Source organism: Prenolepis imparis, unplaced genomic scaffold (assembly GCF_030444845.1).
Source record: "Prenolepis imparis isolate NDT839.2.m4 unplaced genomic scaffold, iyPreImpa1.0 SCAF_4, whole genome shotgun sequence".
NCBI lineage: Eukaryota > Metazoa > Arthropoda > Insecta > Hymenoptera > Formicidae > Prenolepis > Prenolepis imparis.
In genome coordinates, this window is record NW_028141162.1 from 18,826,989 (window position 1) to 18,840,261 (window position 13,273).

The window sequence follows — 13,273 nt, forward strand, 5'->3', positions numbered from 1 at the left end:
TATAAAGTCTGCAAGTCGTGGCTATTAATAAAAGATCAAAAGTATATTTTTCTATCAGTTTAATTTTTGATATCTGACAAGTCTAACATGAGAATATTAAACTTATTAGAATCAATAGGATATACATGAAAAATTATCCATTTACTTTCTATTTAAAGCATAAAGCAGAATTTAATTCTCATATAAATTATATCTTAAATTTTATAAATTATATAAATTTAATTATTTTTACAATTTATTTTATTAATTTAATTAATAGATTAAATTGAACATTTAATTGCTATGTGAGATATAACTACATACAATAAAATATGTTATACATTAAATATCATATTTATGAAAAAAAAAATTATAAGTAGCGGATAACACGTCTTATGCATCTGTTATATTCATCGACAAATATTGAATTTTATTATACTTATATATTCAAATGGCAAGGAACTGTGCAGATCCTGCTCGATTTCTGCCGCCAATCTGCTATTTAGCTATTAGATTGCGTTTGACAGATCTGTTCGGTTTCTGCCGCCAATCTGCCATCAAACTATATGTGCAGATCTGCTCGGTTTCTGCCGCCAATCTGCTGTCAGATTTTGCTTACTAACTATGCTAGCAGAATATCATCAATTGCGGACACAGTGGATAGGAATCTGCTGTAAAGTCATGATTAGATCTGCTGTCATACTGCCGACATGCTGCTAACATTTTGCTATCTGGGTATATATATATATATAAAATGCGTATTACAGTTTATTCCATGTCAAATTTTAACCCCGACATGAGCACACCAAGTTCTTGTTCGTCACTTTAATCCTTTCAATACCGGGTCTAAATTGTTTTGACTATGTAGATGATCATTCTTAAAAAATATAAAGGTGATTCTTTGATAAATTTTATATCAGATCAGATAATAATCTGCAAAATTAATACATCATTTATACTTGGCTGAGTAGCTTTGATTTTATATTTATTTTTAAGCTGCATATTTCTAAATATATTTTTAAATTTTATTTTCAAACTTAGAACAATTTTTACAAAGCAATGTCAAATTTTTTTTATATATTCGGCGTGTTTTTTTCTTCTATGAAGATTTTGTTGTGATTGTATATACAATAAAAAGTCAGCTAGCACATTGTTATGTAAATTGTCAAAGCGGCAACGATTGTATCAATAATTGCAAATCATTTATTAGTTATCTGATTAACTCTATTTGTTTTCTGCATGTAATGTATATACTGATAAGTACGTATACATACTTGTTTATCCCATTTGTTTTATTGAAGTTAAGTATCCATATATGATTATCTTAATTAATTTTCTCTAATCAAAAATTTTCGATATAATCTCGCAAAATATATATAGCAATGCAATAAGAAATGCTTTATCGGATATAATTGAAAAATAATTAAGTATTATCTTTCGAATTAAGTATTTTCTTTCGAATAAAGTGAAAAAGAATGGTAATATTAAAGAAATATTTGATGTCAAAGAAATATTTTTTTAAATGCATTATATTATAATCTATAATATATCATTGACGCAGTTGTGTTGCAGAGATAATTATTATATCCGATCACATGCACACATGTAAATAGAAATTTTTAATTTAGATATGTCAAAAAAATTAATTATAATGAAATTAATGTTTCGCATAAAAAATAATTGACAATAGACGTTTCTTAGTTGTTCTTAGTTATTCTTAAGTTGTTTTGAATAGCTTTGTATATTATATTACATATATTTATAGTAGTAATATATGTATAAGGCCATAGGCCATATAAGTTTACACCGAGCACTTAATTGCGCGTATCAAGTACTATATTTGTATTAAATTGTTTGATATTGGCGCTGTAAAAGCCCGCGTATCAAAATGGTACGATACTCGAGAGCAGCGAGTATAAGACCAAACTACACGCGTATTAAACATTCTCAACGCTCTGTAAACGCTGATATACGCTGATTTTCTTAAAAGAAAAAGAAAACTGTCATCGCTACGGCGTATCGTGACGGTTATCGTATTTACAATACTAATATTTATTTATTTGTATTTAAAAGTTTAATCTAATGTGACTTAATACGATCGATGTAAATAAGAGCGTATCTAACGCTTAATCCGCATCAGCTTGATATCCCTATCAAAAGTTTCTACGATGTAAACTAGATCATTCATATTCATATACATACATATACATACATACCTACATACCTACATACATATATACATATATACATACATTTATGGGTATTAAAAAGAAAAAATATATTTTATTCATGACGTGTGTATTTAAGAAAATTTCTTTATAAAAAATATATTTTCTTTTTTATGATTCACAACAGGTAAGATATCAAGATATATTCAGGCTTATATATTTATTTACTAAAATACATATATTTTAATGATTAAAGAGTCATAATGATGAAGGCGAATCTTAGTGTTAAAAATAGCATTTATATATTTTATATATTTTTAAATACACTCCTATTGTCTAATAAATACATTCTGATATCTCGAGTCTTAAATGATTAACGCATTCATCGATCCAGCGAGAAATGATTGGCGTCAATTCGACATCGATTTGACCACTATTTCTCACTGGGGAGTCGCGTTCTCTTATTATAAAAAAAATTATGCTGAGTATCAGTCCGAATCGTTTACATCTTGTGAAAGTAATGACTCTCATCAAATTTTAAGCGCTGTTAATTTTCTGGATATTCAGATACAGACCGCCACTTAATGGTGTCGTCGTAGAAGCTTTTGGATCAATTACCATTGGTATCAAAGTCCTTTCGCAAGGTGTCACTTTGTATTTGCTCAAAATTTTAATAATCCCAAGTTTCGTTTGCAATAACCCCAAACGAGTACCTATTGGTAGCATTACAATAACACAAATTAAAAAAAAAAAAAGTTCTGTTCTCACACATACACACATATATATATATATATATATATATATATATGTATATATAATGTAAATGTAAAAAAGAATATAGGAGAGAGTGGGGCAAAGTTGTTTCCCGGAGTAAAGTGGTACCCTGTACTTATCTCTCCGATTAGTGTTGTATCTGTGTGTAGAATTTCATATTACTTCTATCTCTGCCCTGCCATCACGTGAGTGTTTGCTGAAGTAATTGGACATGTTTAGCAACAAGATACAAAAAATTTGATTTTTTTAAATTTGATATAAGGCGATTATAAGGGAATATAAGGTAATCCTGTTGATTAAGAGAGATACTATATAAAGTTATGCTGGTAAGATCTAGTTTTATATTACATATTTCAATAGTATAGAAAGTTCACAAGATGGCAGTCTTCTAGTAGTAATTTTTTAAATCAAAATAGAGCGGTCGGGGTAAAAAACGGTCTTCGTCTCTTTCTAGAGGATCACTTTGTCCCAAAAATTTTTTAATACATTACTCTGCGTTTTTGTTGTAGATATAATACAAAAATGCCTAGAAATCATTCTCGTACAAAATTACAGCAAAGCTGAATCCAACTAAAATTTTATGCTATATTTTGTTAATCTTTTTGCAATATCAAGTTAGTGATGTTGATATTATTAATCAAAACTATCTGATAAAACATGCTTAAAATATATTTTTGTCACATAAATTCAAATTAGGGCATATAGAAAATTTTTGACTGCAAAGAATTTTGAACTAATAAACAATTTGTAATCATTTCCATTAAAAAGAGGAAGATAATGTTTCAATTTTGCTAATTTTTTTCTTTAAGGTGATCACTTTACCCCATTCTCCCCTATATCTAGAAATACGTTGATAATGAAAAATTAATTGATTATATTTTATTATTAAATCAATTGCCTTACCTATGCATTGGCGCGGACCTTCCCCGAATGGGAAGTAGGCGCCTGAAGGTATATTATGTTTGTTCTCTTCACTGAATCGCTCCGGATCGTACTTCTTCGGATTGGGAAAGTATTCCGGATCGTAATGCATGCCGAGCATCGATATATAAATCGGCGTGCCTTTTTCGAGAACCAGATCGGAATTCGGCATCTTGTAGGTCTCTGTTGTCATACGCTCCAAGAAGGGTAACGTCGGATATAGCCTCAATGTTTCGGACACCACCATGTCCAGATATGGCAGCGACATTACCTGACACAAGAAATCATCACATATATGTATACAAGGTGTAACTGAAAAAACATATATGGAGCACTCCATCAAATTCTCTGGCCACTTTGGAAACGATTTTTTCTAAGTAAAAATGTCAAAGCATCAATAATTTTCAAGTTATAAATGATTGAAAAAGAAAGATTTCTTTCAAACTAAACTTTGTAGAGTTAAAATATGAACAAAACAACACTACATTTTTCTCAATTAATTTTCAGGTAGAGTTTATTTTAATAAAATTTTAATTTAAGATTTGTTACAAAGATATACATGATGGGAAAAATTTGGAACATGTAAAAATGATGACCTCCTATATATAATCAGTTTCGCATACAATAAGAATAAACCGTATACAGATAAAAAGATCATCTAAGATCATGAGATGTGTAAACTAATGTAATATTCATAAATAAGGTGAATGTTTTAAGGGAAAGAATATCATGTATTACATTGATATTCGTTATAATAATTCTTTGACGTACCATGTTATATGTGATGTTGTCATTGGCTTCGTTGAGAGCGTCAAGAATTTCTTTCCTAAGTTTATTTTGAATCTCTGGTTGTACCGCGAGTTCGTATAAAGTGAAGGTCATTGCTGTCGAAGAGGTTTCAAAACCGCCGGTGAAAAAAATAGCTGCTTGTGCTACTAGATCGTCACCGTCAAATTCTAAAATTTAATTCACTCTTTAAATTTTGGACTATTGCTCACTCTCTTTCCTTCTCCTTCTCCTCCTCTTCCTCCTCCTCCTCCTCCTCCTCTCTCTCTCTCTCTCTCTCTCTTTCTCTCTCTCTCTCTCTCTCTCTCTCTCTCTCTCTCTCTCTCTCTCTCTCTCTCTCTCTCTCTCTCTCTCTCTCTCTCTCTCTCTTTTAAGACTATTTTTCGATTTTTTTCAATTTTTTTTTAAAATCGCACTTTTTGGTATTTTACACTATTCCGATTGAAAAAATAAGTATTTACAAAATTAACAGGCACTTATTTTGAAATTTTAAAGGTTTTAAGGGTCAGTAAAAAAGAAAATTCTAATATTAAAAACTTTTTTTTAATATTGAAATTGTCGTTTTTCCTGACCCTTTAATACTTTAAAATAAATGCCTATTAATTTTGTAAATACTTATTTTTAAATCAGAGTGGTGTAAAATATCAAAAAGTGCGATTTTTGAAAAAAAAATTGATTATTGGAATTAAAATCTCGAATTGAGATTATTCCGAAAATGTCTTGGCAGCGTACCAAGCAAAATTCGTGCCCCGTGCACATTTAATTCCAACGAAAAATTAAATTTTGTTGGAATCAACGCATCGAAATCCGCGTACGGCTCTTATAGCTAATTTAATTCTTAATATATATATTTAATACAAAAGAGCCTTTAAATTCTTAGGGCAAATAAAAAATGATCGAGGAAAAAAGTCGTTGATTTGGTGTGGAATGTCCCATATACATATAATAATATATTTATTATTTTGTGCTTACTGAATCCTTCAATATTCTGATGACTGTTCTTCAGTTCGATAAGAATATCTATAAGATCGTTTTTCTTCACGCCAGACTTCATGCGTTGATTGATCGTCTCCCAGAAGACTTTGCGTAGGAAGATGCTAGATTCCTTACCAAACGCCTTTATACCGGCGAAACGAACTACATATGGAAAGAAGAACATCGCGAGTACCTCAAAACCGCGGACGTAGCTGCACTCGAAGATCATTTTACCATATTTTCGGAATTCAGTATTCGGATTATTCAACGAATTTATATTGAGTCCGTATGCGGTGCAGCCGATCATGTCCGTGGTGAACTTGGCGGTTAAGTCTTTCATCTCTATCTCCTTTTCTGCATCTGTCGGCAATCACATTCTGTGAATTGATCTTTACATACATATATTACTTATACACAGAGTACTTATATACGACAAAAAAATAAATTTATTTAAAAAATTTGTTAAAAAGTATTAATTTAAAAATATATGAGATAATATAAGTTTATTAAAAAAATTATTAAAATATAAATTTATTAAAAAATGTATTAAAAAATAAATTTATTATAAAATATAAGATTTTCTTTTATTAAAAAAATATGTGTATATAGACTGCAGGTGGATTAAATTGTGTAAAATTATGTAAAATTAATAAAAATTGTTTAAGATTATCAATTGAATTTATTATTTTCTGTATAAAAATATTGAAATATTAAAATTTATAATAGAGAAATACGAATATTTTATATATGAGATATTTTATATTTTATTATATTACTGTGTCTTTTCTCAATCTTTATCTTACTTTTTTTATAAATATTAAAATAATTTATAAGATGATCGAGAAATGTCCGAGTACTTTGTGTGTATTAAACATTTTGTATTTTATTATATTATTTTCACTTTTTTCACTTTTAATGAACAGAGAAATCGAAATTTATTTATCGCAATTTGTCTCTAAATTCTTTATGTCTCGACATTATATATATTTGATAAATCTTTTTGAACATACCATCCACTTTCAAAGATTCTAGATATGTGTCTAGATTCTTAGCGCATTCAAGCATCAACTCGAACATTTTCTTCAACTTGCTGGAAGTAAAGATTGGGGTTAATTTTGTTCGTAACATCTTCCAGGCCGGATTTTTTAAGAAGAAGAGATTAGCGTAACCCAAACGATCATTATTCGGATCAGCCGAGCCGTGTCGATCGGCAAAGTAATGGAAGTCCTTTACTAAGATATTCTTGATGATTTCTCGATCGCGAATCAAGAGAGAGGGTTGATCTAAAACGTAGAAGCCGATGTAAGGTAGCCCCTTTGTTCGATCGTAGATATCCTTCATGAAATAGCCAGGAGATTTCTTTAACAACGCGCATTCAGTGAAATTGCCCAAGAATGGCGTCGGCGGACTTATTTCGAAAACGCCCCGTTTCTTCCAGTAGTTGAATTTGCGAGTCATGTAAAGATAGGCGGCTACGATGAGAGCCATTAAAGCTATCATGCCGTCCAGGCCCCAGTAAGCCGTAATGAATGCCATTTTGACAGCTCGTATTTATAAACAAATATTTATTCACTTTATCTACAAAATAGAAGATAAATCGATTAAATTCATTAATTTGAAGAGAAAAAGAGTTTTTAATAATATAATTTATTAAACATAAATATTTTTTACAAAATTTTTTTCAAAAGTTTAAAACAATATTATCAAAACTGCTATAATATAATAAAAACAGTCTCTATTAGTAGCGAGCCATAGCAATAAATATCTATGAATAAAAATTATATATATATATACATATATATACACAATATATATATATATATATATATATATATATATGCATACACATATACATATATATATATATTTATATACAGGATGTATAAAAAATCCCGGAACCCTGAAATATTTCGAAAAATATAAGTTTTATAGAAAACTATTTTAGATAAAACTTAGAATTCAAAAAGATCTATTTACTGATTTTATCAGTTTGACGTTGAATGGCGTTGCCAAGGTCAGGGCAAGATTATTTTGAATTTTTTAAATGGAACTACTATACTTTTTTAATATAAATTGATTCCTCACACAATATTCTGCATAAAGAATTGTAAGAGTAGGATGGTCAAAAGTGAATAGTTTACGAGATATTTTATACTTTGAGATATTTTATAATTTGACATAATTTTACATAAATTATGAAATATTTCGTAAAATATTCATTTTCCGATAATCTTTTATGCACCAAATAACAAGAGAAATCGATTGGTGTAAACACATAGTTGTTTTTAAGAATATGTATGTAATTTGCAACTAGCAGTTCCATATTTTTTCTTAAAAGCACCTATTTGACCTAGAGGTCAAATTTAAGGGTCATTTCAAGATCAACTTTATTTTTTAAAAAAGAACCACCATATTCTTTTACATAAATTGATTCCTCATAATATTCTGCATAAAAAATTATAAGAGTAGGATAATCAAAAAGTGAATAGTTTACGAGATATTTTATACTTTGAGATATTTTATAATTTGACATAATCTTATATAAACTATGAAATATCTCGTAAAATACTCATTTTTCGATAATCTTACCTTAATATTTTTATGCAAATAATGAAAGGAATCAATTGGTGTAAAAAAACACATAGTTATTTGTAAGAAATATGAAATTTGCAACTAATGGCTACATATTTTTTCTTAAAAACAACTATATATTTTCTTTATACCAATTGATTATTTTTATTATTTTGTGCATAAAAGTTTAAGGTAAAATGATTGAAAAATTAGTATTTTACGAGATATTTCATAGTTTATGTAAGATTATGTCAAACTAAAGTGTAAAATATCTTGTAAACTATTTACTTTTTGACCATCGTACTCTCATAACTTTTCATGCAGAATATTGTGAGAAATCGGTTTATATATAAAAAATATGGTAGTTCCATTTAAAAAATTCAATAATTTTCAGTATATAAACTTCTTTTTTAAATTGTCGGAACCGTTTCAAAAATTGTGCGAACCGTTACGCTGAACACCTTGTATATATGTGTATATGTGTATATGTGTATATATGTGTAGTGTATATACGTATACATATAAGTATAAGTTTCTTAAAAATTTAGAATCTTAACACACAAAATCACATTTTGATTTTATCTTTTTTTAATCAAAGTAGAACAGTATCCAATTTGCTTTTAACAACTAGCTCATACCGTCGAGTGCGAATAGGTGTTTAAAAACTAAAGTTATTACGCGAACTGCTGCTATTTTCACTAGTCGCGGTGACAGAATAAACGAAAGTGGGACATGCGTCGTTATATTTATGTGTTTCGGATATCTCGATTTTTTATTTCTTTTTGATACGATATCACTGACGAACCGTTATCATTTAACATTGCTCATTTCATACGCGCAATTCTTAATAACAACATTAATAATCAACTAAGCTGTTTATAGTTTCTTGTTTGCTTAAGAGTATTTTCAGTATTTTTGTATAAAATTAGAATAATAAATTTTGTAGAATTTTGAAATTGTCATCGATAAATAGTGTAATTTTCATTTCTAATCGATATATGCAGTTATACTATTAATTTTACAAAATTTATGCAGAACGATGGCAGCAAACATTAGCATAAAACACGACACGTAGAACATATGGAAATAAAAAAGAATTTTGCTCTCTATTAAGATAGTAGTCTATAAAAAAAATATCAATACCTACTTATTAATTCACAACGAATAATATTTATTGATAGAGCAAATTCTCTTACTAAATTGCTAATTTTTTTCAAACCGATAAATGCTTTTATACTTACACTTACGTAATAATAAACTCTGCTATACATTAATATTGCTGCGTCACTTTATTTTGCTAATTACATTCTGAATAATTTTTTTTTACTTTCTTTAATATCTCAAAAATATTTGTTTAATTTTTTCTTTACTTTTATAACGATATATCGTCAAATTCTTAATTAATTTATGATACGCTGCATATTTGTCTTAATTATTATTTTCTAGCTTGCGACTTTAACCTTGATTTAAGTGCTATTTTACAAACAATTTTAAGTAATTTATAGTTCAGTTATATTACAGTTTTTACGACCGTTTTATTGTACTGATTTATCTAATCATGCATCTGAAAAATACTGTATCTACTTGAATTGCGCGTCTACGATTACTTTTACTACTTGACATAATGGATTTATCACGGATTTCTGACTCGTTGTTTCATGACTTATCAACCTCGGAGCAATGTATTTAGAGAACCATTGATGATCATAATTAAGCTTAAGAACGTGCTGCTTTTGTCAGACTGCGCGATGCAATGGAAATTTCAATTTGTAACGTTTTGAATGTCTGCGAGAACCTTTTATTTTTATTTTACTAATTATGTGGTATATGCTAAAGATGGCCTAAAAATGGATCCGAAACGTATGCGAATTTTAATTTTTAAGTTGTTATGCATTATAATTTTAGTTTTATTAACTTAACTTTTTTAGTTTGTACGGATATCATTTAATTTGTACTCGACCGTCTACGCCCGAATTGCCATTTAATTTTGTATTTATTATTTTCTACTAACAATCAGAGAGAGAAATTAAGAAAGCAAAGCCTTTGTTAAATATCGAATGGATACATTGAGATTGTATGCATATGTGTATAAAAGATTTATACTATATTTTTCAAAAATATTTGTGTAATAATTCTTTATAAAAACTTGCACCATTACAAACTAATTTTAATCTTGACAATATATGTTTCTCAACAATACTTTCGAGATAAAAATTTGTAACGCTTTATTTTGAACACCCGGTATATATAAAACCATGTATGGCGAGATGCAATACAATATGTTGTTGACATGCGTATTAAACATGATGCAAGTTATCTTGCAGAATTTTTGTTTAAGCATCGATTTTCTTACGAGCGTATTGAACAATTTTTCAAAGAACCACGCATTAATTACATATTTTGAATCATTAATAGCATATTTTGAAGGTCCTGCTTATTTGAACTTTTGATCGGCATCACACAAAGTACACTTTTCCATAGTTTTGATCGATTTTAACGGCGGTCACTTTTTTCATATAATTAGTGCGTGGTCCTTTAATGACATACATATATCTCATTTATTGTAATTTGTAAAAAATAAATATATTCTGAGATTTTCTCTTTTATTTTTTTTTATTGTATTCTATTTCTTCAATTCTGTATACAGAGTGTCCTTTTACTTTTAATCTATCATCTCCAAAACTTTTTTATTATTGCTTGTACAACAAAATGTTTCAAACAAAAGTTGTTTGATTTGAAGGGGGATAGATGATAACGTTACTGATTTTTTTTTCAGAAGGATGCTTTACAAGGATATTTATATATTTTTTAAATAGAACTACTATAATTTTATTAATATAAATTGATTCCTCGTAATTTTTAACATAAAAAGTTATAAGGGTAAGATGGCCAAAAGATGAATAGTTTACGAGATATTTTATATCTAAATTTGACATTAATGATACATAAACTATGAAATATTTCGTAAAATTTATAATATTATTAATAATATTTATGTTTCGACGATCTTACCACAATATTTTCGTGCGTGAAATAATGAAAGGACACTGCTGGTGTAAAGAAAAAATATAGCTGTTTGTAAGAAAAAATATGCAATTTGCTAGTAGCTACATACTGTTTCTTACAACTATGTGTTTTTTCTTTACACCAGTAGATTCCTTTCATTATTTTATGCATGAAAGTATTGTGGTAAAATCGTCAAAAAATAAATATTTTACGAGATATTTCATAGTTTATATACTTTAGTGTCAAATTAAAGTACAAAATATCTCGTAAACTATTCATTTTTTGGCTATCTTACTTTTATAACTTTTTATGCCAAAAATTTTAATGCAAGGAATTAATTTATATAAAAAATTATAGTAGTTTTATTAAAAAAATATATAAATAATCTTCAAATGACTTTGAAAAGCGCTCTTTAAAAAGAAGTCAGTAGCGTCATTTTCTGTCCCCTTCCAAATTAAACAACTTTTGTTCAAAACATTTTATTGTACAATTAAAAATCAAAAACTTTTGAGGGTGGTCGATTAAAATTGGATACCTTATATACGGGGCATTATTTATGAAGTGATCCGCCTAAATTTTCAAAGTTTTCCAATCACGCTGAAATTTGCAGAAATTATAGTCCTATCAAAAGTGAAAATGTTGCTCAAATCTTTTGGCCCACGGCCAACGGACTCTTTATTAACAGGGACTTAAATTTTTATTATTTGGGCTGTCGCGTCCAACTTCAAACACTGATTTTCAGTAGACTACTCGAATTTTTAAAAATAAGATGTAGTTTTGAAAGATCTTTTTACGTACTTTAATTTTATAAAATTAGTTTTTGAAAGAAGTAAAAATTTATTTAAGATTTTTAAAAAACAAAATAAAAATAAATTTTTTTCTCACACAAATTTAGACATCTTTGATTTCCTTCGAAAAAATGTTTAAAAAAGTAGAAATCTTCCCTTTTAAAACGAGTCCAAGATCAAGATGGACAGGTTTTTAATTTTCAAGATACAGTCCGTTTTTGGACCGAGCACATCATCTACGAGCAGTGGGTGCACGCTCGCGCTCGAACGCCATAGATGAATACTGCATTAAATTAGTAAAAAATCTTGTGATTCTTGATGATTTTGATTATTTTGTGATTTTGGCGTTGATTTTTGGCTTTATTTCGTTTTGAATTTTAACTTGAGTTGATTTTGGCTTTTATTTTAGCGCTTCTTCAGATTCTGATTTTGATTTTAATTTTTCTACATTAAAGAGTTTTAAAAGCAGAGCTTTAGAAATATTTCTTAAATCAGATCCTTTTCCTTTTTTTTAAGATTGAAGCATCGATCGGCCCAGGCTATCTGTGTTGTCATGATTGCACTATGATTTATTTAATGAAAATGTAGAAAAATTAAAATCAAAATCAGAATCTGAAAAAGCGCCAAAATGAAAGCCAAAATCAAGTTGATATAATAAATACATAATAATACATTTTTTAAAAAAATTTATTTTTATTTTGTTTCTTAAAAATCTTAAATAAATTTTTACTTCTTTAAAAAACTGATTTTACAAGATTAAAATATGTAAAAAGATCTTTTGAAACTAAATCTTATTTTTTAAACTCGGAGTAGTCTACTGAAATTTATCAGCGTTTGAAATTGGACGCGACGGACCAAATGATAAAAATTCTAATAATAATTCTTTGAAAAAATGCCGTTGACATTAACGTTATCCGAAGCGCACCACGAGGAGATTGCATGATCGGATTTACGCTTCGTTGTGTGTGTGTTTGCATAGAAGTGAGACTTCACAACTCACTTTTGCGGTATTTTTTTATTCCAAATACTCTCGCGCGTGCGCATGTATGCGTGTGTGTGTTTAGAGTGAATTATGTTAATTTTTAGAATCGAGAGAATAAGTTAGTAATCCGCATGTTCTCGCCCCTATTTAAAATGATTACAATTTACAAGGTTTTGCATGATGCAACGAAGTATTGCTGGACATATTTATGAACATATATCGTCTAGAAGTCAATCTCGGTGGAGAGATGACTATTAGAGGTGTACATAAATATCAAGATATTCATTTTAAAAATTTACATCATCCACTTTAAACACACGCGC

The 13,273-nt window shown here is 28.4% G+C and overlaps 1 protein-coding gene across 2 annotated transcripts; it reads right to left on the minus strand.

The window, feature by feature from the left end:
• Positions 1–2,426: 2,426 nt before the first annotated feature.
• LOC145934784 (cytochrome P450 6k1-like) lies at positions 2,427–8,893 on the minus strand. Of its 2 annotated transcripts, none has more exons than XM_083035530.1 (6): positions 8,813–8,893; positions 6,614–7,181; positions 5,601–5,963; positions 4,614–4,798; positions 3,825–4,113; positions 2,427–2,860 (listed from the first exon to the last, which is right to left on the minus strand). In XM_083035530.1, exons 2-6 carry the CDS (start codon positions 7,137–7,139, stop codon positions 2,685–2,687), a joined length of 1,539 nt encoding a protein of 512 aa, XP_082891656.1. In that variant the 5' UTR covers positions 7,140–7,181; positions 8,813–8,893; the 3' UTR covers positions 2,427–2,684. The 2 variants fall into 2 exon arrangements, with proteins under 2 accessions (XP_082891656.1, XP_082891657.1); XM_083035531.1 differs by having other exon boundaries at positions 8,853–8,871.
• Between the last annotated feature and the right edge of the window lie 4,380 nt (positions 8,894–13,273).

Bases quoted from the DNA above. Each gene is read 5' to 3' on its own strand.
- LOC145934784 (XM_083035530.1), bottom strand. From the start codon at position 7,139: ATGGCATTCATTACGGCTTACTGGGGCCTGGACGGCATGATAGCTTTA. The intron at 5,964-6,613 runs GTATGTTCAAAA...GATTGCCGACAG, and splicing joins AGAATCTTTGAAAGTGGATG to ATGCAGAAAAGGAGATAGAG. The intron at 2,861-3,824 runs GTAAGGCAATTG...TGCTACCAATAG, and splicing joins AGGTCCGCGCCAATGCATAG to GTACTCGTTTGGGGTTATTG.